Source organism: Heptranchias perlo, chromosome 17, assembly GCF_035084215.1.
Source record: "Heptranchias perlo isolate sHepPer1 chromosome 17, sHepPer1.hap1, whole genome shotgun sequence".
In the NCBI taxonomy this organism is placed as follows: Eukaryota; Metazoa; Chordata; class Chondrichthyes; order Hexanchiformes; family Hexanchidae; genus Heptranchias; species Heptranchias perlo.
Window position 1 is genome coordinate 4849241 of NC_090341.1, and position 27908 is coordinate 4877148.

The following is a 27908-nucleotide window of genomic DNA, read 5'->3' on the forward strand; positions in this document are numbered from 1 at the left end:
CCACAGCTCCCGTCCTACACACACTTCCTTCTTCCTACATCCTCGCCGTGTTGAATTCGAGTGCCATCACACCATCTCCTACTCCAACTCATTTTGACTCAGCACCTAAAACCATGAAGTGCCTTACCTTCCGCCTTGGGGGTCAGCTGTGGTTCAGTGGGTAGCATGCTCACCTCTGAGTCAGAAGGTTGTGGGTTCACTCTAGAGACTTGAGCACAAAGTCTAGGCTGGCATTTCAGTGCAGTGCTGAGGGAGTGTTTCACTGTCAGAGGTGTTAAGCCAATGTCCCATTTGCTCTCTCGGGTGGACGTAAAAGATCCCACAGCACTATTTGAAGAATAGCATGGGGAGTTCACCCCAGTGTCCCCAGCCAATATTTATCCCTCAGCCAACATCAGTACAAAAAAAACAGGATTATCTGGTCATTGTCTTATTGCTGTTTGTGGGATCTTGCTGTGCACAAATTGGCTGCTGTATTTCCTATATTACAACAGTGACTACATTTCAGAAGTACTTTGAGACGTCCAGAGGTCATGAAAGGTGCGATATAAATGCAAGTTCTTTCTTTATTAAAACCCAAGCTTGCAGTCACTTAATTCATCTCACCTTCTCTGTCACTGCCTTGAACGTTGGTGGTATCCTGAATTTGACTCTTGAGTTTCTCAGTGTTAAAAAAAATACTTTGAGTGGGCTTGGCATGTCAGAGCACGATTTAAATGGTCTTGGGAGGTGGGAGATGTGGGTTTGCGCACACAAATCTCCTATTTGCAGACTTCCCAATCTTGGTTGAGACACTGAAGGGAAGTGTGGAGTGGAGGCCAGGTGCTGCCTCACACACAGGGCCAGAAGGGGAAATTGAGGGAGGATGAGGTTGTCAGGCATCCGTGGGGGCCATTCTCACACACCACCTAGCAGCTGGAGTTCGAGCAGTATTGGCAAAGGCCTGTGCAGTAAGTTGCCCACTCTCTCAGCTGTAACTGTTGCATAGCAGCAATAGACTAGGTGATGGGAATTCTACAACAACTTGCATTTATATAGCGCCTTTGACATAGGAAGACATCCCAAGGCACTTCAGAGGAATGTTCTTAAACAAAATTTGACACCGATCCATATAAGGAGATATTAGTACAGGTGACCAAAAGCTTAGTCAAAGAGGTAGGTTTTAAGGAGCATCTTAAAGGAGGAGAGAGAGGTGGAGAGGCGGAGAGGTTTAGGGAGGGAATTCCAGAACTTAGGGCGTAGGCAGCTGAAAGCACGGCCGCCAATGGTGGAGCGATGAAAAATCGGGGAGGCACAAGAGGCCAGAATTGGAGGAGCGCAGAGACCTTGGAGGGTTGTAGGGCTGGAGGAGGTTACAGAGATAGGGAGGGGCGAGGCTAGGGAGGGATTTGGAAACAAAGATGAGAATTAGAGGAAGTCGTCCCCTCAAATTGTAACTTTTTAAGCAGCTTAGTAAAATGCTGCAGTTATCTGGCTCCCAGTACTGAATTAAAAATGTAAGTTTTGGTTTGGTTCAGCATTTAATTTTGGGCCACTCGCCAAGTGAGGGACATCAGTACGCGACAATGGAACATTTTTCTATGTTTGCTACCCAATATCAGCATCAAGCACTCCCAAGTCACCCAGACTATAGCTCAATTAGCAGTAGTTGCATTTCTGCGTCAGAAGGTCATGGGTTCAAACCCCACTCCAGGAGTTTTAGACTGTCCAACTACCCTGTAAATGATTAAGTGTATTCTGTGTTGGGCCTACCTACATGCATGACACTGCATTTATCTAGGTTAAATGCCATCTGCCACTGTTTGGCCCATTCCCCTAATGCAGAATTACATAGCATTTACAGCACAGACACAGGCCATTTGGCTCAACTGGTCTATGCCGGTGTTTATGCTCCACACGAGCCTCCTCCAACCTTACTTCATCTCACTCTATCAACATATCCCTCTATTCCTTTCTCCCTCATGTACTTATCTAGCTTCCCCTTAAATGCACCTATGCTAGTCGCCTCAACTACTCCTTGCAAGTTACACTCTCCGAGTAAAGAAGTTTCTCCTGAATTCCATATTGGATTTATTAGCGACTATCTTATATTTATGGCCCCCCAATTTTGGGCTCCCCCACAAGTGGAAACATATTCTCTACATCTACCTTGTATCTATATCTTTTTGCAAAAGATTGTACTCTTCCACTGTCTTAACCCTTGCACAAATTTTAGTATCATCTGCAAACTGACTGACCATACCCCCAACACCAGGTCATTAATAAAAACAGCGAACAGTAGCGGGTCTAGAACCGATACTATGGGACACCGCCAGTAACCTGCCTCCAGGCTGATTCTCGACCGTTAACTACAACTTTTTGGCTGTGGGATTTGAGCCAATTCCTAATCCTCCATATCAAATTCCCACTGATACCACAAGATGCTTTCTTGTGAAGTAACCTAGTGTGAGGTACCTTACAACAACAACTCGCATTTATATAGTGCCTTTTACATGGTAAAATGTCCCAAGACGCTTCACAGGAGCATTATCAGACAAAAATTGACAGGCACATAAACAGATATTAGAGCAGGTGACCAAAAGAGGTAGGTGCTTGATCCTACTTTGTAAATCCTTGACTGGCTGACTTCTTTGGTTTGACCCATTCTGTGGTCCTAGCTGCTTGGGAACCAAACTTCAGAAGGAGGGGGGGGGGGAAGGGAGGGATTTTAACTGGGAGTGGATTTCGGGCAGGTTTAGTATCAACCCCCCCACTCCCCCAAACCCCGATGGCATCATTTTGAGGCCTAGCCTATTTTAACTCCTGGGCCTCAATTACATCCTTCCAGCCAGTTGCCCGCCCGAAACAGGCATAAAGTGGCAACTGAGCGACTGCTGGCAGGAGAACATCGGATGGCTTCCGGGCCACCTGTTGATACTCAGGCAAGTTGCCGCGAGGGGGGAGGGTTTTGGCAAGGTCTTGTAAGTGGGAAGAGGTTGGGGAGGGGGCACTTTGGCTCCTCCTGGCCCCCGCAAAGATAATTTTAGAATGTACCCTTTTAGGGGCCTCCGCTTCTTCCCCAATAGTCGGTGGTTAAAATGCCATCGGGATCTCAATGACATCATAGGACTCCGATCTGCATGTATTAATGAGACTCCCGCCTGGCCTGTCTCCACTTTCAGTCCAGGCACAAACCGTATGCTAAAGCCCTGTTCTCTGTACAATCGGAGTAGTGCTGCCACCAATTCACTTTCTAAAGATTCTTTCAACAAGGTCACTCTATCATACCCCCAATCTTTTGTTGACCAATTTCTGGTTTATGGAGAGTTGCTTTTTCCTGTGTTCCTGACCCCACAAAACCCACCTTCCCCCCCACTTCACCTTCCCCCAAACTCATGTACCATCCTACATTACAACAGTGACTATCCTCCAAAAGTGCTTCACTGGCTGTAAAGTGCTTTGGGACGTCCTGAGCTCTCAATGCACTGGTTCAGTCATGACTCTGCAAGCCGGTATGCTGAGTGAGTTGGGGTGTACCGCCTTCCAGATGGGCCGAAGTGGGCACCACCAGCAGGATCCAGGCCAGGAAAGTAGGATTTCAAAGACAAAAGTTTATTGGATTGGCACTCTTACATAGTGGGCCACGGAGAACATGGCTGGGGTCAGGGAGCTGGGCAATTGCTCCTCCCCCGGATGGCAAGCACAGGATTTTACAGCCGTACGGGACAGCCTGTTGTGCCTAACCCATGCAAACGAGGTGCCCTCCCACTGACCTCACCAACTCCGAGGGGCACCAGCGGGCATGATCCCACCATACCCGCTGGGATTGCGTCCCAAGGAACGTCAGGTCCTTGGAGTCCAACAGCACCCGTGATTAATGCAATGTTGCGAGTTAGGTGGTCGTGTTTTGAGAGAACCACAATGGACGCTCACCCAATATAAAAAAGTTATAAAAGGAAGCTCCCTCTGTTCTTTTCCAATTCTTTCTCCTGGGCCACACACCAACTACAGTTAAAAGAGCAGGCAGGCAAATGGACTCTAGCCCTCCCACTGATGCCACTTAAAACCACTCATTAGGATTCTCCTTCAGTTGGTAGCACTCTTGCATCTGAGTTAGAAGGTTCAGAATTCAAGCCCCACTTCAGGACTTAAGCACATAATCTAAGCCAAGATATTATACCCAGTCTCCTACTTGCCTGTTCTGGTGAGATGTTTAGAGTTCCATTGAACAATTGAAGAAGAGCAGGGAGTTCTCCTGGTGGCCTGGCCAACATTCTTCCCTCAATCAACACCACATAAAACGTGGTCATTCATTTCAGTGTTGTTTGTGGGACCTTGTTTGGTGCAAATGGCTGCCACCTTTGCCTATATAACAGTGATGTCAATTCAGAGCAATTCATTGAATATTTTTAATGATATGGCATTATATAAATACTGGTTCTTTTGCTTTCTTTGTTTCCTTCCTGCAAAAGGCCAGTGATTTGACTGAAATTGGGAACTTGGCAGAATGGAGGAAATTATGTATCCCATTGTTGCATTGCCTTGTGGTGCCAACCGCCCTAATTGAACTCTTTACTCCCAATAAAGCACCTTACTACCATTTCTGCAGGAGGGTACGTGGTAGGCTTTCCGATTTGGAAGCTGGATTCTGTAGCATTTGACTGGTTACTTAATTCTCCCATCCTCTCAAGTTGGGCCTCGACCTGGATCTTGTTACCTTATCTCAATGGAAATTTGTCGGACTCTCTCCATTTCTGCCAAGTTCCCAAATTCAAATTCTAGGATTCTTTCACATTGGAAACTTCTCCTGGTGCCCAAATTCATTTATTTTTTGGAGCTATAAAAGCAGATACTAACCTGAACCAGCCACCTTCTGCCATTCAAGGTCTCTTAGTTGATCCTAGTCGGGCAAGCTCGTGATCCAGATCTCGAATAGCTTCTGATTAAGATCAATCAGAGTTGAACAAAACTGGACAGGACATTTACAAACGGAAATAGAGGGGACGTTAACCCTTGCCAATCTGTATAATTAATGGTCCTATGTGTTTAACACACGCTACACTTTAAATATGCTCGTGGAACTGGCTCAACTAACCATGTGATTCGTTCAAATAGGAAAATCTACCCACCCTACTACACACCCCTACGCATAATCGCTACTTTAATAAATATTTTGAGAATGTCTGTGACACTCTTGTTGTCACACTTTGTATAAAACACCAAATCAAAAGTACAGATAAAGAGAGTGTCATTTTCTGCTGTTTTTTTCTGAGCTGGAGGCTGTAGAGATAACGAGGAGGACAGCCAAGCACTGACAATCTAGAGAAACATCCAACAATAATAACTAGCCTCTAATTGGCCTCAACATTTAGGCCATTTCCCTACAGAAAGTTTCCGAGGAGTGGCCTTTAGGGACAGGCCTTGTTAGCAGCTAAACATACAACCACGTTGCAGACTATCTGTGAGCAATATCTCCCTTTTCTCAATAGCCTCTGCCTTGCTTTCTACCCATTCCCTGAATTCCCATTCTTCCCTACTGTGCTAACTATGCTTTCCTCATTGTTGCTCTTGTGATCTCCATTGCATGTGTGATTTCTTCCCCCTTCCCCTCTCAGGCTTCATTTTCCGTGCAATATTTTACTTATCTGTGCGTGCGCACCGTCACTGTCACCCTGCCAACATACACTTCCACAGAGAAAACAGCTACTTCAACACAAGAATCTGATACACCAAACTGTATCTACTCATCCATCCCAATAAAACTCCTCACTAACAACAAAGAATCATAGAATACCACCACGCATATTGCCAAGGTCAGGGGCAACCCACTGCCTGCACTTTCTGCAAGTAACCCCATAGGAACAGCAGTGGGCCATTCACCCCCTCAAGCCTGTTCCGCCATTCAATTACATCATGGTTGATGTGTACCTCAACTCCATTTACCCGCCTTTGCTCCATATCCCTTGATCCCCTCACCCAACAAAAATCTATCGACCTCAGTCATGAAAATTTCAACTGACCCCCAGCATCCACAGTCTTTAAGGGGAAAGGGTTCAGATTTCCACGACCCTTTGTGTGAAAAAGTGCTTCCGGTATTCACTCCTGAATGGCCTAGCTCTAATTTTAAGATTGCAGCCCCCATTGTTCTAGATTCCCCCACCAGAGGAATTAGCTTCTCTGTGTCTACCCTGTTGTTTGCCTTTATTATTTTAAAGAACTCGATTAGGTCACCCCTCAACCGTTTAAACTCAAGGGATTACAAACCCAGTTTATGCAACCTGTCCCCCTAATTCAATCTGCTATAAAAGCACCATTTGTATATATTGGTGTACTCCTAAGCAGGTAACCAACCCAATGTCCAATAACTCAAGATGGTTGAGTGGGTGGAACTTGAGAGGGAATGTTAAATGCCTCAAGCATTTTACCAATACACTATTTTTTTTTGCAGGCTAGCATCATAAAATTCACCATGAAAGGACTCTGGATTGTCAAGTTCCATCCACTCAACCATCTTGAGTTATTGGACATTTGGTTAGTTACTTACATAGGTGTATAGGCAATATATACAAATGGAGCTTTTATCAAAACTCACCTGGTTCACTAATATCCTTCAGCGAAAGGAACCTGCCAACCCTACCCTAACGGTTTGGCCCATATGTGATCCCAGTCCTACACTACGTGGTCGATTCTTATTGGTCGTCCTACCCACTAGGGATGGGTAACAAACGCTGCCTTGCCAGTGTCACCCACATCCCAAGAACAAATTAGAACTAAACAAGGTCCGAGCATTCAAAGCCACTGTTCGAGTGCATGCTGTGTGAAGGATTGAAAGCCGGTTATCGCCCCAAACCCCTCCTCGAGCTCTTCAATTCCTTACCCAAGACATAAATCTCATTGTTGAGGACAGCTGTACTGAAACGATACTTGGAGAATTTCATGGGCCCACACTCAGTCCATTTGTCTCTGCCTGGGTCATAACGAAACATTCTGTTGTTGAGCCGATCAGGTTCATCATCGGGGAGATCCATCTGCAGAACAAAAAGCACGACAGCCAGAAGATAAGGAGGTCACGAAGGGAGCCATATTCCCAGGAATGCAAGCAATTAATCAAATTGGGCACTAATGTGGATAAAATGCCTGCAAGGACAAGCGATTAAAAAACGCATTAATTAATGCCAATTGATAATGGTGAGAACAGTTTGTTCCTAAGCAACTGTGTATCTTAAATGGAAAAAGCAACACAAAACACAGTTCATTAGAATGTCGCTCTGGAGCACAAACTTGAACACGGACCAGAAATGAGAAGCAAATGTCTGTTCTCAGTTGTCCCTGTAGCTTACCGGTGGGGAGTCTGTCGCTCAACCATGAGATGAGGAAGGTTGAGGTTCAACCTCTGGATTGTACCGAGTTGACTGATCTCAGCCAGGGCAGCTGGAGGGTGTGCTACAGTTAGCCTCAGTGCCACAGTGTCAGCTGTGGTTCAGTTGGTAGCACTCTCGCCTCGGAGTTAGAAGGTCGTGGGTTCACGTCCCACTCCAGAGAGTTAAGCACATAATCCGGGGCTGAAACTTCAGTGCAGTACTGAGGGAGTGCTGCGCTGTCCGAGGTACCGTCTTTCAGATGAGACGTTAAACCGCGGCCCCGTCTGCCCTCGCAGGTAGACATAAAAGATCCCACGGCACTATTTCGAAGAAGAGCAGGGGGAGTTCTCCCCAGTGTCCTGGTCAGTACTTATCCCTCAACCAACATCACTAAAAAAAAGATTGTCTGGTCATTATCTCATTGCTGTTTGTGGGACCTTGCTGCATGCAAATTGGCTGCTGAGTTTCCTACATTACAAAAGTGACTACACTTCAAAAGTACTTCACTGGTTGTAAAGCACTTTGGGACATCCTGAGGTCATGAACTGTGTTATATAAATGCAAGTCTTTCTTTCATAGGTTAGGGAAAGTAAAAATTGGTTCCTTCTATACAGTGACTCCCCTCCTTACTGGAAATGGGCACATGGGGATGTTGGGTGAGGGGACCTGGATGAGGGATAGCCTGCTGACACTCATTGTCAAAGCCATTGCATGAAGAATGTGCATTTATGTAGCACCTTTCACGTCCTCAGGATATCCCAAAGTGCTTTATTGCCAATTAATTACTTTTGAAATGCAGTCAATGTTGTAATGTAGGGACATGAGGTGTTAGCCTTGGCTTAGTAGTAGCACTCACAGAGAATCGTACAACACAGGAGGAGGCCACTTGGCCCATCGTACCTATGCTGGCTCTTTGAAAGAGCTATCCAATTAATCTCAGTCCCCTGGTATTTCCCAAAGCCCTGCAAATTTTTCCTTTCCTATTTATCCAACTCCCTTTTGAAAGTTACGATTGAATCTGCTTCCACTTCCCCTTCAGGCAGTGTACTCGAGATCATAACAACTCGTTGCATAAAAAAGTTCTCCTCATCTCCCCTCTGGTGCTTTTGCCAATTATCTTAAATCTGTGTCCTCTGATTACCGACCCTCCTGCCAGTGGGAACAGTTTCTCCCTACCTACTCTATCAAAACCCTTCATAATTTTGAGCACTCTCACCTCCGAGTCAGAAGGTGGCGGGTTCCAGCCCCACTCTAGAGATAGGTGATAGACTGGAAGGTGACTGTAGCTCATGGAACCACTGAGGGTGCCAAGAAATTCAAGCGGGGAGTGGAGAGAATTGGAAAGCAGAAAAAAAAACACAGCGCTTTGAGCCAAAAGTGAATTCAGGAAGTTTTTACCCCCTCCCTTTGAAAGTTCAGAAGGTCAAAGTTGGATGTGGAATGTAAATGATACGCTGATGTGGTGGTGTTGTGTTACCGTGTGTAATTGAGGCTTTATTGCCTTGCTCGAATAATGCCTCGTTTAACTCAGGAGCGTCTAAGCTTTTAAATTTGAAGATATTTCAGCAAAGCTGCTAACACTAACAGATTTCGGTGTTATGATTTAGGATTTATCCATAAATGAAGCAACAGTACATAATCCAGGCTGACACTCCCAGTGCAGTACTGAGGGAGTGCTGCACTGTCAGAGGTGCTGCCTCTCATGGTAGAACAACCTGCCGACACTTACTGTCAGCCGTAGCTCAGTGGGTACCTCTCATGCCTCTTGAGTCAGAACGTCCCACTCCAGAATCTTGGGCACATTATCTAGGCTGACATTCCCAGTGCAGTACTGAGGGAGTGCTGCACTGTCGGAAGTGCCTTCTTTTGGATGAGATGTTAAACCGAGGCCCCGCCTACCCTCTGGGGTGGACTATTCGAAGAAGAGCAGCGGAGATTTCCCCAGTGTCCTGGCCAATATTTATCCCTCAACCTACACCTAAAACAGGTGATCTGGTCATTATCTCATTGCCATTTGTGGGACCTTTCCTATATTACAACTGTGACTACACTTCAAAAAGTACTTCATTGGCTGTAAAGCATTTTGGGACCTCCTGAATCTTTCTTTCTTTCAGTGCAACGAACAGCCCTTTCCAAACCTCTAATCCTACAAAATGAAAATGGGACAAAATGGCGAGTGAGAAATAAAAGTGAAATTAAACCAAAGCTCACAGGTCACTGACCAGAGTTTGGGCACCCCCCGTATAATTGAACTGTACCATACCTGGTTACTCCTCCCCAGGTGTAACGGAAACCAAGAGGAACATTCATCTTTTTTTGACCACCAGCAGGCAGTTCAGCCCATCGCATAGGCCAACAAAGCAGCTTTACACTTGCTGGCCTGTGTTACTTGTCCCGAGCTATTGGGTTAGATATGGCAGCTAGTCACAAACTGTAACTTAACACAACCGTACAATCTTGTTTTGATGTTGTATAAGTTAAGTTGGGAACTGTCGATTTTAAAATTCTCAACCCGATGTTCAAATCCCTCCATGGCCACACCTCTCCCTGTCTCTGTAACCTCTTTCAGCCCTACAATCCCCCCAAAGATCTCTGCACTCCTCCAATTCCAGCCTCTGGTAAATTCCCGATCTTCATCGCTCCACCATTGGTGGCCATGCCTTCAGCTGCCTAGGCCCTAAGCTCTGGAATTCCCTCCCTAAACCTCTCTCTCCCCTCCTATAAGTCGCTCCTGATAACCTACCTCTTTGACCAAGCTTTTGGTCACCTGCCCTAATATCTCTTTATGTGGCTCGGTTACATCGAGTTACATAGAAACTACAGCACAGCAACATACATTTGGCCCAATGGTCTGTGCCGGTGTTTATGCTCCACATGAGCCTCCTCCCACCCGATCAGCATATCCTTCTATTCCTTTCTCCCTCATGTACTTATCTAGCTTATAAATGCAACTATGCTATTCCATGTGGTAGCCAGTTGCACATTCTTACCACTCTCTAAATGAAGAAGTTTCTTCTGAATTCCTTATTGGATTTATTAGTGACTATCTTATATTTTTGGACCCCCCCACAAGTGGAAACATCGTCTCTACGTCCACCCTATCGAACCCCTCCATAATTTTAAAGACCTCTATCAGGTCACCCCTCAGCATTCTCTTTTCTGTTCAGTTGGGCCGTTTCTCAATTGGCCATCTCTCACACGCAAGCCATTCAACTGTGGAGGTCATCACAGCTGAGCCCCATTATGCGCTCCCCCAAAAATTGGCACCCACCTGCCTTGCAGCGTAGGGATCCGGAGAGGGGAATCCTACTTGATTTGACATCTCCATGGCCCAGTGGCGCTAAGGTCAACCGTATCGCCACAGTTGCTGCCTTGGCTAAGATCAGCCAACTCAGCACAGACAGGGAATTGACCTTCTGGTCTGTATGGCTCAATACTACAGCAGCACACGGTGTGCGGGAGCTTTTCTTTTGATGTGAAAAACCCCAAATACAAACCTTATTCCAAATACCCTTAAGGCTTTGGAAGGACGAAGAACTGCATCTGGGCAATCATTAAGAATATTTTGCATGCTAAAGCAGCCAGCAGCATTCTACAAGCATCTTAACCTGTGGCGTCCATCCGCCCAGCACGTAGATCTGGTTGCGGACTGCGACTGCGCCATGACACGCCAACGGCAAAGGCAAAGGTGCAGCGCTGCTCCACTGGTCGGTCTCCAGGATGTACTTGTCCACACAGTTTGTGATCACGTACTGGCCCTTCAGCTTCATCTGCCCTCCGATGAGGTACAGGTTACCCTGGACCGTTCCCGCAGCGTAGAGTTCTCGGAAGGGAGCAGAGCAAAGCTTTTCCCAGTGTTGATTTCCTCGAACGTGGTACCTAAAAGGTTGAGGGAATAACCGTGGAGGGTTACTGACCTGTCACTCCTACTATGGTGCACTTATCTTCTCATCCTTAAAATCCTCATCCCTGTGTTCAAATCCCTCCATGGCTTTGCCCCTCCCTCTCTCTGTAACCTCCTCCAGCCCTACAACCCTCCGAGATCTCTGCGCGCCTCCAATTCTGGCCTCTTGTGCATTCCCAATTTTAATTGCTCCACCATTGGCTGCCATGCCTTCAGCTGCCCAGGCCCTAAGCTCTGGAATTCTCTCCCTAAACCTCTCCGTCTCTCTCCCCTCCTTTAAGATGCTCCTTAAAACCTACCTCTTTGACCAAGCTTTTAGTCGCCTGTCCGAATATCACCTTATGTGGCTCAGCGCCAAACTTTGTCTGATTACCACTCCTGTGAAGCGCTTTGGGACATTTTGCTACATTAAAGACGCTATATAAATGCAAGATGTTGTTGAATTTCACAAGCAATAAATCAGTGTTGAAGCTCACAATTATAGGAACAGGAATAGGCCATTTAGCCCCACGAGCCTGTTGCACCATTCGATGAGATCATGGCTGACCTGTGACCTAACTCCATATACCCGCCTTAGCCCCATTTCCCTTAATACCTTTGGTTAAAAATCTATCAATCTCAGATTTAAAATTAACAATTGAGCTGGCATCAACTGCCGTTTGCAGAAGAGAGTTCCAAACTTCTACCACCCTTTGCGTGTAGAAGTCCTTTCACTCCTGGCTCTAATTTTTAGGCCATGTTCCCTAGTCCTAGACTCCCCAACCAGTGGAAATAGTTTCTCTCTATCTACTCCATTGGTTCCCCTTAATATCTTGAAAGCTTCGATCAAATCACCCCTTAATCTTCTAAATTCCAGGGAATACAACCCTAGTTTGTGTAATCTCTCCTTGAAATTTAACCCTTGGAGTTCAGGTATCATTCTAGTAAATCTACACTGCCCTCCTTCCAAGGCCAATATATCCTTCCTAAGTTGCGGTGCCCAGAATTGAACACAGTACTCCAGGTCTGGTCTAACCAGGGTTTTGTATAGCTGTAGCAGTCTGTTCTAGTCCTCTAGATCTAACGGCCAGCATTCCATTAGCCTTTTTGATTATTTTCTGTACCTGTCCATGACATTTTAAATGATCTATATACACGGACCCCAACCCTCTTTGAACCTCCACTGTTTCGAGCAGTGCTTCGGTTGAGAGTCATTCCTTGAATTAGTCCAACGTGCTGCTGCATCATAGAGATTGCACGAGATGGATACATGAGTTTATCAACCCTTCTTAACATGCAGTGTTTGTAGGTAACATATGTAATAAATTGAATAGCTAGGTGAAGGATAGAATACCACAGCCTGGTCTTCAGTTGCTTCCAAGCCTTTATTCACAGAGCTCCTCCACATTACCCACGGTGCACCCCCTAGATAACCTCTCATATATATGGATACAAGAGAGTCCCCAATTGATACGCCTGAATACAATTAATACTAACTGATATAAATCATATGGACACAATTAACAATATTTGCCCTTGTCTCAATCTTGCAAAATGGTCCATGTCCCTGACTGACAACTGATCATACTCCTATTTTACTAATGGGGGCTAGTGTGTGTGGCTGCCGTTCAAATTTTTTTTTAAAAAAGAGTCCAGTGATTAGAATTTGTGGCTGAACTTATTTCTTACAATGACAGACAGACATTTCCCCCATGACTTTAGTGGGTAAATTCACAGCCCAATGTGACACTCTGCTGTGCAGAAGATCCCAGGTTTGATTCCTGACCAGTGCTGAATTCAGCCAGGTTGGAACTTGGAACTTGCTAAAATAGACCTCAGCACGCCTGGGCTAGAAAATTATCTAGAGTTCCCACTCCTGATCACTATCCAGTAACCGCTGCCCGAGTGGAGATTGGGTGAGGACAGGGATGGGCTTGACTGTGTTGCTTCCCACAGTTGGATATCCCGCCAGCAATAACAATCTAGGCTCACATGCGAAGGATGGTCATGTGAATGAAGTACCCAGACAGCGGCTGGCGCCAGCATGAGTCATCTCCTCCAGGAAAGAAGGGGAAATGGACATTCCTTATGAGGTTTAGTGTTCCTCTTAGTCTAAACTCAAAATGTGAGACCAACTGGGGAAATGTTTCATATGCAACATAAACCCACTTCCTCTTTGGATTTACATACCTCGAGATCATAGAATCATACAGCACAGAAGGAGGCTATTTGGCCCATCGTGCCTGTGCTGGCTCGTTGAAAGAACTATCCAATTAGTCTCACTCCCCCCTGCTCTTTCCCCATAATCTTGCAAATTTTTCCTTTTCAAGAATTTATCCAATTCCCTTTTGAAAGTTACTATTGAATCTGTTTCCACCGCCCTTTCAGGCAGCGCATTCCAGATCATAACAACTCGAGATCTTACACATCAAGTGAAAAGTCCAAAAATCAAAATCAGAACCTGGGCATATGGTGCCTTTCATGTCCTCAGGACATTGTAAAACGCTTTACAGCCAATGAACTACTTTTGAAGTGTAGTCACATGTTCTGTAGGCAAATGTGGCAGCCAATTTATGCACAGTGAGATCCCACAAACAGCACTGAGTTAAAGATCAGTTAATCTGTTTCAGGTGTTGTTTGAGGCATAAATATCGACCAGGACACCAGGAGAAATCCCGTGTTCTTCTTCAAGTAGAAAGAAAGAACTTGCATTTACACAGTGCTTTTCATGACCTAAAGGACGTCCCAAAGCGCTTTACAGCCAATGAAGTACTTTTGAAGTGTAGTCACTGTTGTAATGTAGGGAAACGTGGCAGCCAATTTGCACTCAGTAAGGTCCCATAAAAAGTAATTAAATAAATGACCAAATTATCTGTTTTAGGTGTTGGCTGAGGAATAAATGTTGGCCAGGGCACCGGGGAGAACTTTCCTGCTGTTCTTTGCACAGTGCCGTGGGATCTTTTACGTCCACCTGAGAGGGAAGACGGGGCCTCAGTTAAACATCTGGCCTGTGCAATCACTGACACTGGGTGTCCCTAGCCCTCCATCCTCCCCCCATAAAAGAAACGGCACAAACGGTACCAACCTCACTATCTCCACATTCTTCATCTTTTGCCTCGATAGTTTAGTCACTCCTGCTTCACCAGTTAAAATAATGTCATTGTTCTCCGTCACAACTCCAGTGCAGATATATCCCAAAGCTTCGCCGCATTTTGGTGACACAATATAATAAGACTTCTTAGTTGTGGGTGCATAACAATAGTTAGTTTCGGTGTAACTGCTGTGTCTGGACTTTATTCCTCGACCATTGTTACCAATGCAGAGGAGAAGATCAGTATTCTCCATCCCATAACGTAGACTGAGAGACGGATGTTGCTGTGCCTTACGGATAGTGTCCACAGCAACCTGAATCATGTTGTAGCATTCCACATTGCTAAGGAGGACCGTGTTCCTTTTAAGGGCCTCCTTCAGGAACGTAGGACTTATGAGCACCAACCTTACCTGCCTCAAGAGTTCCACAAGGTGTACCACCCGTAATCTCTGGTCATGATTCACCCATCGAAGGACCAAATCCAAGATACTCTCCTCACGTGAGATATTGAGATCATCAGAGCAGATCAAGGGGAGCAACTGATGTTCTTCTATCTCTAGTACCTCCTCCTGCAAACAAACCTCTGCAAAGTGCCGATGGAGGTACTTACTTGCTTGATCAGACAGGTCTTCTGCTCCGAGTTGCTTTGCAAAGTAATAAACCCCTAGGCAATTTGATGCATCCATATGATCCATCATGTACTTCTGACAAGCCATGAAAATGCCTTCCATTTGGAGAAAATAGGCCATAGTGGCCACACCTTGGACATTCGAGTTGGTGAGGCACAGGTCTGAATTGTACATGTAGTTTAGGATAGTAGCCACACTCTCTGATTGTGCATCATGTAATGCAACTTCTCTCTGACTGCATTCTGCCAGGCCACACGTGAACATTGCTTTGAAATAAGGGCTGAAAGCAGCCAACAGAAGCCGATGACATGGGAACTTGGACCCTTGTGCCACGAGCACAACATCGGTCAACTCATCCAAGTCTTTCATTTTATTGATTTGGTGAAGCAAATTCAAGCTGTGTTCGACTCTGAAGATGTCATCACAATCGTTGGCTGCCATCATCTAGACCCAATAATTTTCGACTGTTTAGAAGAAAGTAGCAAAAGTTTTGGTGTTATCTAAAGTTATCTTCACAATCACTTGATCCGAGTGAGTTTGTTACTTACAATGCCTCAATTTGTACAGTCCTTGATAGTCGTGAACCCCTATCTTCAATAACAGTCTGTAAACAGAACAGATGATAAGCGTCAAACAGAATTTCCTGTTACCTCTTCCATAGCTTAAGGTTATAGAAGAAATAACTACTCGTATTAATATAGGAACAGGAGTAGGCCATTCAGCACCTTGAGCCTGTTCCGCCATTTCTGATTTCACTCTAGAATGGTCTGTCCTTATATTTAATCCTTTAACCCCAATATCATTCTGGTGAATCTGAGCTGCACCACCTCCAAGGCCAATATATCCTTCCTGAGGTGCGCTGCCCAGAACTGAACGCAATACTCCAGGTGGGATCTGACCAAGGCTCTGTACAACTGAAGCATAACTTCCTCCACTTTGTATTCCAGCCCCCTTGAAATAAAGGCCAACATTCCATTAGTCTTTTTGATTACTTTTTGTACCTGTCCACTAGTTTTTAGTGATTTGTGTACCTGGACACCTAAATCTCTTTGCTCCCCCACAGTTCCTAGTTTCTCACCATTTAGAAAATACTCCAATTTGTCTTTCTTGGATCCAAAGTGGACGGCATCACACTTCTCCACATTTAATTCTATTTGCCACAGCTTTGCCCACTCACTTATTCTATCTATGTCACTTTGTAAATTCCTGCTCCCAAACGCGCAACTTACTGTGCCTCCCAATTTAGTGTCATCTGCAAACTTCAATATGCAACTCGCTAATCCTTCATCCAATGGTGAAAAGCTGAGGCCCCAGTACAGATCCCTGGGGAACACCACTTGTCACATCCCAACAATCAGAGTGCGTTCTCCTTATCCCTACTCTGTCAGATTCCAGTCATTTCCCCACATCTGACGTTAGACGGACAGGTCTTTAATCCTTTTAAAGATCTCGATTAGATCACCCCTCAACCTTCTAAACTCAAGGGAATACAAATCAAGTTTATGCAACCTTCTAAGTGTCACTAAAGTGCCCGAGAGAAACTCCACTCAAATCATGTTGAGCTGCAGGGATGATGGGGCTGGGATCCAAAGTAAAGCACTTAAAACATTACGGAACCCAGGACCAGAAACAGCTCGTTCTGATCGCAAGGCAAGCCATCCGTAAGCACATTTTTTTTTAAAATCAATTTTTGGAAAAAAAAGCACACTGGGGGTTTTATTAGTATAAGGGGTATATTTGGGAATGAAGGTGATATCGGGCCTTATGTAGCATTCAATTAATTCCCCCTTGAGAAATTTTCAAGGCAGTCAGTCATTTCTGAAAGGCACAAAGAGGTTACTCAAACAATGCAACACAGAGAATCAAAACAAGATCAGTGCTTGTCGTAATCTCATTACGTTTAAAAGAATTAACATTTAATTCTTTACCGAGAAATACATAAATTAAAGGAAGAACTAGCATTTATATAGCGCCTTTCACAACCTCAGGACGTCCCAAAGCGCTTTACAGCCAATGAAGTACTTCTGAAGTGTAGTCACTGTTGTAACGTAGGAAACGTAGTAGCCAATTCGTGCACAGCAAGATCCCACAAACAGCAATGAGATAATGATCAGATAATCTGTTTTAGTGATGTTGGCTGAGGGATAAATATTGGCCAGGACACCGGGGAGAGAACTCCCCTGCTCATCTTTGAAATAGTGCCTTGGGATCGTTTATGTCCACCTGAGGGGGCAGACGGGGCCTCAGTTTAACGTCTCATCTGAAAGGTGACACCTCCGACACTGCAGCACTCCTTCAGTACTGCACTGGAGTGTCAGCCTAGATTTTGTGCTCAAGTTTCTCGAATGGGACTTGAACCCACAACCTTCTGACTCGAGGGAGAGAAAAAAACAAAATAATCCAGCTCCTCTTTCAGAACCCATCTTGTCTTTAATGCCCAAAACTTAGATCTTGCTCCTTTTTGCTGAATTGACAATTGATCCAGCTCCTCCTTAAATGGTTTACTTGAACCTGTATTTTCAGCAGGGTCTCTCTGGGGCTCAGTTCGCGCCAAGAGGACACCGACACCGGTCAATTGGAATTCAGAAGTGAATTGATCATCTTGGTAATCCAGTGCCTGGGCCAGGCAGCTCTGCAGTAGTCCAGGGCATTGTTAATGACTGACCAGGCAGCCTGGTTCAACAGACGGGGACCTGGAGGAGTTAAGCCGATTACTTGGGGGGCAGGGTGGGAAGGAAGGAGGGGGAAGATGCCCTGGGATCTTTCCCCACAACTCCTGCAAGTGAATGAAACGATAGGCAGGGTAGCCTGGCTGGACAAGCAGCAGGAAGCTGACTAGTGCTTTGTGTCGGTAAAATGCTGGGTTTTTAAGCTGGTGAATCTCCAGCACGACTCCTGTACACACTTGGAGGTCCCTAAGCCCTTGTTCTCCCTATGCCTCGATTCTCTGGGATTATTTAAACTGCAGGGGGAAGGACAGGGGAGAGAGAAAGAGAGAAAGAGAGAAAGAAAGAAAGAAAGAAAGAAAGAGAGCTCCATATTAGGCAAGCTTAAAGTCCATCTATGCGAATCTCTCAGTAAGTTGCTTTGGAGACTCCTAACCAGGGTAAAGGGTTACACCGAAAAAACAATGCCGATAGGGTTAGATGAAGTAGGGAGGGAGGAGGCTCGTGTGGAGCATAAGCAACAGCATGGACCTGTTGGGCTGAATGGCCTGTTTCTGTGCTGTATATTTTATGTAATTTATTTATGTTAACTTCCAATGTTCCCAGTCAGCAGTGCCTGTGTATTAAACTGTAATTTCTTAGCGCATTTATTGATAATCCTATGACTGTAACCTTTATACATGTATGTAATTACTTTACAATCTGTAACTCACTTTTACTAATGTATAAAAGCTCCCTCCAGCCACAGATCACCATGTCTAAGACAGTTTCAAGTAACCTAAACATTAGGTGAAGAACTGGCTTAGAAATGTATCTCAGCATGAACAATGCAGAATAAAATTTCAGTATTGATTTACAGTCCTCTGTCATTTCTAACACAATTAACACAAAGAGCAAAGATTAAAATCTACTCAAGATGATGGCATGTCTTATGTCTATTTAGTCACTAAGCTTTCAGCTCCTTTCTAATTTCCATTTCATCCAAAAGCCAAAATATGGAGCACTGCATTCAGTTTTGGTGACCGCACTTCAGGAAGGATATACTGGCCTTGGAGGGGGTGCAGCTCAGATTCACCAGAATGACACCAGGACTTAAAGGATTAAATTATGAGGACAGGTTGCATAGACTAGGCTTATATTCACTCGAATATCGAAGATTAGAGGGTGATCTAATTTAGGTGTTTAGGATAATCAAAGAATTTGATAGGATAAATAAAGAGAAACTATTTCCTCTGATGAGGGGAGTCCAGAACAACCTTAAAATTAGAGCCAGGCCGTTCAGGGGTGACATCAGGAAGCACTTCCTCATATAAAGAGTAGCAGAGGAGTGCTTCATTGGAGGTGCCGTCTATCAAATGAGACAATGAGTCCTAGGCCCTGCCTGCCTGTTCCAATGGTTCAGGTGAACATCAAAGATCCTAGGGCACTATTTTAAGAAGATTCCTGACCAACATTCCTCTCTCAAACAGCATCATTAAAAACAGATTAAGTGATCATTCATATCATTGCTGTTTGTGGGATGTTCATAGACTCTTACAGGAGGCCATTCAGCCCATCATGACTATGCTGGCTCTTTGAAAGAACGCAAGAAACATAAGAAATAGGAGCAGGAGGAGGCCACACGGCCCCTTGAGCCTGCTCCACCATTCAATCAGATCATGGCTAATCTTCGACCTCAACTCCATTTTCCCGCCCGATTCCCAAAATCCCTCGAGTCCCCTAGAGTCCAAAAATCTATCTATCTCAGCCTTGAATATACTCGTGATGTGGAGATGCCGGTGATGGACTGGGGTGGACAAATGTAAGGAATCTTACAACACCAGGTTATAGTCCAACAATTTTATTTTAAAATCACAAGCTTTCAGAGATTATCTCCTTCGTCAGATGAGTAGTGAATGAGAGGTTCTCAAATCGCATATCTTATATTAGGCTGGGACACCATCACACCAATCAAAGGTGTCGTTGGTGTTCAGACAGGTTAGCCACGGAAAACAGTAGGTCCCAGTATGCTGAATACACAATGTGTCAAATTACACAGACAGAGAGAAAAAGAGACCCGAAAGGCAGAGAGAGAGAGAGAGAGAGAAAAAGAGAGAGAATTTCCAGTTGTATTAAAAACAGATAACGTTTTTTTCCTTGCTGGTGGGGTTATGTGTAGCATGACATGAACCCAAGATCCCGGTTGAGGCCGTCCTCATGGGTGCGGAACTTGGCTATCAATTTCTGCTCGACGATTTTGCGTTGTCGTGTGTCTCGAAGGCCGCCTTGGAGAACGCTTACCCGAAGATCGGTGTCTGAATGTCCTTGACTGCTAAAGTGTTCCCCGACTGGGAGGGAACCCTCCTGTCTGGCGATTGTTGCGTGGTGTCCGTTCATCCGTTGTTGCAGTGTCTGCATGGTCTCGCCAATGTACCATCCTTTCCTGCAACATATGAGGTAGGCAACGTTGGCCGAGTCACAGGAGTATGAACCATGTACCTGGTGGGTGGTGTCCTCTCGTGTGATGGTGGTATCTGTGTCGATGATCTGGCATGTCTTGCAGAGGTTGCCGTGGCAGGGTTGTGTGGTGTCGTGGACGCTGTTCTCCTGAAAGCTGGGTAATTTGCTGCGAACGATGGTCTGTTTGAGGTTGGGTGGCTGTTTGAAGGCGAGTAGTGGAGGTGTGGGGATGGCCTTAGCGAGGTGTTCGTCGTCATCGATGACATGTTGAAGGCTGTGGAGAATATGGCGTAGTTTCTCCGCTCCGGGGAAGTACTGGACGACGAAGGGTACTCTGTTGGTTGCGTCCCGTGTTTGTCTTCTGAGGAGGTCTATGCGATTCTTCGCTGTGGCCCGTCGGAACTGTCGATCGACAAGTTGAGCGTCATATCCCGTTCTTACGAGGGCGTCTTTCAGCGTCTGTAGGTGTCCATCGCGTGCCTCCTCGTCTGAGCAGATCCTGTGTACTCGTGGGGCCTGTCCATAGGGGATGGCCTCTTTGACGTGGTTAGGGTGGAAGCTGGAAAAGATTTGAGAACCTCTCATTGACTACTCACCTGACGAAGGAGATAATCTCCGAATGCTTGTGATTTTAAAATAAAATTGTTGGACTATAACCTGGTGTAAGATTCCTTACATTTGAATATACTCAACGACTCAGCATCCACAGCCCTATGGGGTAGAGAATTCCAAAGATTCACAACCCGCTGCGTGAAGAAATTCCTCCTCATCTCAGTCTTAAATAGCTGACCCCTTATCCTGCAACTATGCCCTCTAGTTCCAGACTCTCCAGGCAGGGGAAACAATCTCTCAGCACCTTCCCTGTCAAGCCCCCTCATAATCTTATATGTTTCAATGAGATCACCTCTCATTCTTCTAAACTCCAGAGAGTATAGGCCCATTCTACTCAATGTCTCTCTATAGGACAACCCCCTCATCCCAGGAATTAATCTAGTGATCCTTCGTTGCGCCGCCTCCAAGGTAAGTATATCCTTCCTTAGATAAGGAGACATAGAAACATAGAAAATAGGAGCAAGAGTAGGCCATTCGACCCTTCGGGCCTGCTCCACCATTCAAAATGATCATGGCTGATCATCTAACTCAGTACCCTGTTCTTGCCTTTTCCCCATATTCCTTTAGCATTAAGAAATATATCCATCTCCTTCTTGAATAGATCTAATGACTTGGCCTCCACTGCCTTCTGTGGTAGAGAATTCCACAGGTTCACCACCCTCTGAGTGAAGAAATTTCTCCTCATCTCGGTTCTAAATGGCATACCCCGTATCCTGAGACTGTGACCCCTGGTTCTGGACTCCCCAGCCATCAGGAACATCCTCCCTGCATCTAGTCTGTCTAGTCCTGTTAGAATTTTATATGTTTCGATGAGATCACCTCTCATTCTTCTAAACTCGAGTGAATATGGGCCTAGTCGACCCAATCTCTCCTCATACATCAGTCCTGCCATCCCAGGAATCAGTCTGGTAAACCTTCATTGCACTCCCTCCATGGCAAGGACATCCTTCCTCAGATAAGGAGACCAAAACTGCACACATTACTACAGATGTGGTCTCACCAAGGCCCTGTATAACTGCAGTAAAACATCTCTGCTCTTGTACTCAAATCCTCTTGCAATGACGGCCAACATACTTCCTAACTGCTTGTTGCACCTGAATGCTCGCTTTCAGCGACTGGGTACAAGGACACCCAGGTCTCATTGCACCTCCCCTTTTCCCAATCTATCACCATTCAGATAATAATCTGCCTTTCTGTTTTTACAACCAAAGTGGATAGCCTCACATTTATCCACGTTATACTGCATCTGCCATGTTCTTGCCCACTCACCCAAAATGTCTAACTCACATTGGAACCTCTTTCCATCCTCCTCACAGCTCACATTCCACCCCAGTTTTGTGTCGTCTGCAACTACTCATCACTGATATATATTGTGAATAGCTGGGGCCCAAGCACTGATCCCTGCGGTACCTCACTAGTTATTGCCTGCCACCCGGAAAAAGACCCGTTTATTCCTACTCTCTGTTTCCTGTCAGTCAACCAATTCTCAATCCATGGCAGTATATTTCCCCCAATCCCATGTGCTTTAATTTTGCACACTAAGCTCTTGTGTGGGACCTTATCAAAAGCCTTCTGAAAATCCAAGTACACCACATCCACTGGTTCTCCCCTATCTATTCTACTAATTATATCCTCAAAACTCCAGTACATTTGTTAAGCATGATTTCCCTTTCATAAACCCATGCTGACTTTGTCCAATCCCATTAATGCCTTCCAAGTGTTCTGTTATCACATCTTTTATAATAGACTCTAGCATTTTCCCCACTACTGATGTTAGGCTAACGTGAGACCAAACTGTACGCAGTACTCCAGGTGAGGTCTCACTAAAGCCCTGTACGACTGTAGTAAGACTTCCCTACTCTTGTACTCCAACCCCCTTGCAATAAAGGCCAACATGCCATTTGCTTTCCTAATTGCCTGCTGTACCTGCATACTAACTTTTTGTGTTTCTTGTACGAGGACACCCAAGTCTCTCTGAACGGCAACATTTAATAGTTTCTCACCATTTAAATATTCTGACTTTCTATTCTTCCTACCTCACATTTCCCCACATTATACTCCATCTGCCACCTTCCTGCCCACTCACTTAACTTGTCTATATCCCTTTGCAGGCTCTTTGTGTTCTCCTCACAGCTTACTTTCCCACCTAGCTTTGTATCGTCAGCAAACTTGAATAAATTACACTCGGTCCCTTCATCTCAGTCATTAATATAGATTGTAAATAGCTGAAGCCCAAGCACTGATCCTTGTGGCACCCCACTAGTTACAGCCTGCCAGCCTGAAAATGACCCGTTTATCCATACTCTCTGTTTTCTGTCCTTTAACCAATCCTCTATCCAACCCCATGAGCCCTTATCTTGTGTAACAACCTTTTATGTGGCACCTTATCGAATGCCTTTAGAAAATCCAAATATACTACATGCACTGGTTCCTCTTTATCTACCCCGCTAGTTACATCCTCAAAAAACTCTAATAAATTTGTCAAACACGATTTTCTTTTCATAAAACCATGTTGACTCTGCCTAATCATAAAAGCTATCCAATTAGTCCCACTCCCCCTGCTCTTTCCCCATAGCCCTGAAAATATTTCCTTTTCAAGTGTATATCTAATTTCCTTTTGCAAGTTAGTACTGAATTTGCTTCCACCACCTGTTCAGGCAGTGCATTCCAGATCATAACAAGTCACTGCATAAAAAAAAATTCTGCTCATCTCCCCTCTGGTTCTTTGATATATGTTGTTGGCTCAGATTAGCTGTCACTTTTGCCCTTGCAACAAGTCACTGCACTTCAAAGGTAACTCACTATCTGAAGCACTTTGAACGATTTTCGTGTGATTCCACACCGTACAAAACACCCATATCTATTAATTTAACTATTTATTATTAGCTCTGGGTTGGTCCCACTCTGAAAGCAGTACCTGAGCCCCTTTAATGTCTAAAATACTGCATTATTTAGTGGGAGACCACACTCTAGACATTAGTCTGTGTTTGCCACTGCTCATGAACCACATGCCTTAAGTGACTTAGCATTAAAAATAGATCCTGGACATCAACACCACTGTTGACAACCTGTTTTGAGGGGGGGAAAGAGGGTAAAAACTTTATTTACTGAGGAAATCTCCAAAGTACAGTAAAAAGCAATACATTCCCTTTCAGTAATTAACTTATTTTAGGTAACAGCCCACTTACCTCCAACACAATCCCCAACTCAGGGCATCCAGACTATGGAAAATCCAATTTCTAACCCTCAATCCAGCTACAGTATGAAGGGAGATTTTATATTGTGTAGAGAGAGAGCTGCTACCTAACTTTACAATATTTATTGTCTAAATACTTCAGACTTTTAATTATTTTCTAGAAGGTATACTTTTTTTTTGAATCCTGAAAACAGTTTTTTCCTTTTTTTTTAAACTCCTAGTAACCTCTACTCGACCCACCCCCCCCCCCCCCCCCAACTGTGTGTTTTATGGTACAGGCTAACTATTCCCGCCCTCCCCACATTTTCATTGGTCTCAGGGAGAGTCCCTCTCGTGTGCTGTCCTGCTATTGGTTCATGCCGCTGTCAATCACCTGTATTGCCGTGATGCATCGTGGGAGCTGTAGTTTCGGACGACATTCCCGCCGTTTGACCTCAAAGCCCGAGGAGCCGTGTGAAGAATTATTATTATTGATTTTGTTCGTTAATGATTTCGAAGTTTTAACAGAGACAAAGCCACGTTTCCATTTTTTTTCTTCTAAATAGTAGGCAATATGGTAAGTAAATGAACATTTAGGAACAGGAGGAGGCCATTCAGCCCCTCCAGCCTGTTCCGCCATTCAATTAGACCATGGCTGATCTGTATCTTAACTCCATTTATCCACCTTGGTTCTGTAACCCTTAATCCCCTTGCCTAACAAAAATCTATCAATCTCAGTTTTGAAATTTTCAATTGACCCCTGGCCTCAACAGCTTTTTGGGGGAGAAAGTTCCAGATTTCCACCACCCTTTGTGTGAAGAAATACTTCCTGACCTCACCCCTGAATGGCCTAGCTCTAATTTTAAGGTTATGCCCCCTTGTTCTGGACCCCCCCCCCCCACCAGAGGAAATAGTTTCTCTCTATCTACCCTAACAACTACTTCAATCATCTTAACCATCTCAATTAGAGATGTCTAATTTTCTATACTTTTTTTTTACCTCACTGCACCGACCACCTCTTCCTCCCACTGGTTGGTGCTCTTTTTCTCCTTCTCCCTCCCTCCTTGTTAATTGGTGCCTGGATTTTTTTTTTAAATTAGGCCCCCCTTTTATAAGAAGGGGGGGTGTGGGGTGTGCTTAAATACTAAAAACCAAATAAACCAAAACCAAGTGTTCAAATTAAAATTTTATTATCCTCGTCCAGGATGCACTCCAGCCCCTGCGGTGCCCACCGGTCGCGGAAAGCCTCGAGCGTACCGGCAGACACCGCGTGCTCCATCTCCAGGGCCACCCGGGCGCGGAGCATTCCGCGGAAGAGAGGCAGACAGGCCGAGCGACCGCCCCCACGGACCACGATCATCCTAGACCTGTGGATGGCCACCTTGGACAGGCCCAGGAGCAGGCCCACGAGAACGTCCACCGACCTGCCCGCCCCCCCTCCTCACCGGGCGGCCAAAGATCAGGAGCGTGGGACTGAAGTGCAGCCAGAACTTGAGGAGCAGCCCCTTCAAATAATGGAACAGGGGCTGCAGTCTCGCACACCCAGTGTACAGATGGAACACGGACTCCTCCAGGCCGCAGAAATCACAAGCGGCCTGGGTGTCCGTGAAATGGCGTAACCGCCGGTTGCACGCGACTGCTCCGTGCGCCACCCTCCACCCCAGATCCCCAAAGTAACACGGGAGGACCCCTGTATAGAGAGCCTCCCAATGGGGACCCCCGTCTCCGCCGGACGGCAGGCTGGCACGCCAGGGCGTGTCCGGCCGAGAGACGAGGGCGAGGAAGTGGATGGTGTGCAGGAGCAGCCCGTACAGGAAATCCCTCCGCGCGGTGTGAAACGGCACGGAGGGAATTTCCGAGAGACGACTCAAGTTGTGAGGCGCGGCCCCCCGAGGGAGGTTCCGGGGTTTGGCGCCGAGGAGGAACTCCGTCCGAACGGGGGTCAGGTCGGACGGGATGGCTCCGCACGCCTGAGCCGCCTCCACATCCCGAGTGGAGTCAGGGCCGAGCGCCGATTTCAACGCCCGGATGGCGATGGCCGCGTCCCCGGCACGCCACGAGGACATCCGTGCGGCGAGCGCCCACGGCTCCAACCAACCCGACCCACCGCCATCCAGGACGTCCCTGACTCTGGTCACCCGACTGGCCACGGCCCTCCGCACCGACAGCCGCGAGTGGCCGAAGCCGATATCGCGGAGGAACGGATTCCCGAGCAGCGGCTCCTGCAGGACGGCCGCTACCCCTGACGGGCGAGAGCTCCGACCGGAGGCGACCATGTTCCAGACCCTGAGCAGATCCTGGTAAAAGACAGGCAGCTCCTGCAAAGACATGCGGCCGCCCACCAGCGAGATGAACAGGAGCTGCGTGTCGTAGTTCAGGCCGTGCAGCTGGCAGAAAAAATACGTCGCCAGCGCACGCCATCTAAGAGGACGCTCAACGTACAGGTATCGCCGCAGCGTCCGAAGGCGGAAAGTTGCCACCTGGGTGCGGACGCACACCAGCCCCTGACCGCCCTCCCTAAGCGGGAGACTCAGGACCGCGGCAGCGACCCAGTGTATCCCTCTGGCCCAGAAGAAGTCGACGAACTTCCTCTGAATCTTGGCGACAAACTCGGGGGGTGGGGTCAAAGTGACCAATCTGTACCACAACATGGCGGCCACCAGCTGGTTTATGACCAGCACTCGACCCCTGTAGGATAACACTCGGAGCAGTCCTGTCCAGCGCGCCAGGCGAGCGGCGACCTTGGCCTCCAGCTCTTCCCAGTTCGCCGGCCAGGCTTCCTCGGCAGGGCCGAGGTAGACTCCCAGGTACCGGAGGTGCGTGGTACTCCAGGCGAAAGGCCTGAGCTCCTCCGGCAGGGAGTCCACCCGCCACTGACCCACCAGGAGTCCGGAACATTTCTCCCAGTTGATCCTTGCGGAAGACGCCGCAGAGTAGACCTCTTGGCACTCGCGCATCCTCCGCAAGTCAAGGGGATCCGTGACCACGAGGAGCACGTCGTCGGCGTAAGCCGAAAGGACGACCTCCACGTCCGGCTCGCGCAGAGCCAGTCCCGACAACCTCTTGCGCAAGAGGCGCAGGAAAGGCTCCACGCAGACGGCGTATAATTGGCCGGACATGGGGCACCCCTGACGCACTCCTCTCCCGAAGCGAAGGGGCGCCGTCAAGGATCCGTTAACCTTAATCAGACACTCCGCGGCGGCGTACAGAAGTCGGATCCGGGCGACGAAATGCGACCCGAACCCGAAAGCGCGCAGAGTCCAATTTTCTATACTCAAGGGAACATAGGATTGCCAACTCTGGTTGGGTGTATTCCTGGAGGTTTTGCCACATGACCTCCTGCCTTGAACTGTCCCATCCCCACACTCCCGCCATTAGTCCATCCTCCAGGCATTACTGCCTCCCCTCGGCTAACTGGAAAGGGAACGGACTCTTTGTTACCCGATTGGACTAACCTTGACTGTTAGTGAAACTGTCTTTTTTTTCCCCATCCCCAATATTTTTACAACTAATAAATGAAAGTGTTCAAAGAAAATGCAAAAAAACACAATTTTTTATTATAATCTGTGATTTTTCTCTTGGGTTGCTCGCAGCAGTGTCCTGGAGATTAATCTTCAATTCCTGGAGACTCCAGGACAATCCTGGAGGGTTGGCAATCCAAAGGGAATACAAGCCTAGTCTATGCAACCCTCCCTCATAATTTAACCCTTTTAGCCCCAGTATTATTCTGGTGAATCTGCGCTGCACCCCCTCCAAGGCCAATATATTGTTCCTGAGGTGCAGTGCCCAGAACTGAAGGCAGTACTCCAGATGGGGTCTAACCGGAGCTTTATACAAATGTGACATTATTCCCACCCCTTTGTATTCCAGCTCCCCTGAGATGATGGCCAACATTCCATTAGCCTTTTTATTTATTTTTTGTACCGGTCCACTAGTTTTTAGTGATTTCTGTACTTGGACCCCTAAATCTCTCTGCTCCTCCACAGTTCCTAACTTCTTACCATTTAGAAAATACTCTGAACTATCTTTCATAGGTCCAAAGTGGAGAACCTCACACTTCCCTACATTGAACT

At 46.3% G+C, this 27908-nt stretch overlaps 1 protein-coding gene across 1 annotated transcript in view; it reads right to left on the reverse strand.

Moving 5' to 3' along the window:
* Window positions 1-24094, reverse strand: part of kbtbd12 (kelch repeat and BTB (POZ) domain containing 12) — a 31231-nt gene extending 7137 nt beyond the window's left edge. Inside the window, exons 1-4 of the mRNA XM_067999076.1 lie at window positions 23849-24094; window positions 14309-15547; window positions 10949-11219; window positions 6857-7007 (exon numbers count right to left, since the gene is read on the reverse strand). Coding sequence (XP_067855177.1) covers window positions 6857-7007; window positions 10949-11219; window positions 14309-15387 — 1501 coding nt within the window. The 5' untranslated portion in view covers window positions 15388-15547; window positions 23849-24094. The remainder of the gene's footprint in view (window positions 1-6856; window positions 7008-10948; window positions 11220-14308; window positions 15548-23848) is intronic.
* Window positions 24095-27908: the final 3814 nt, after the last annotated feature.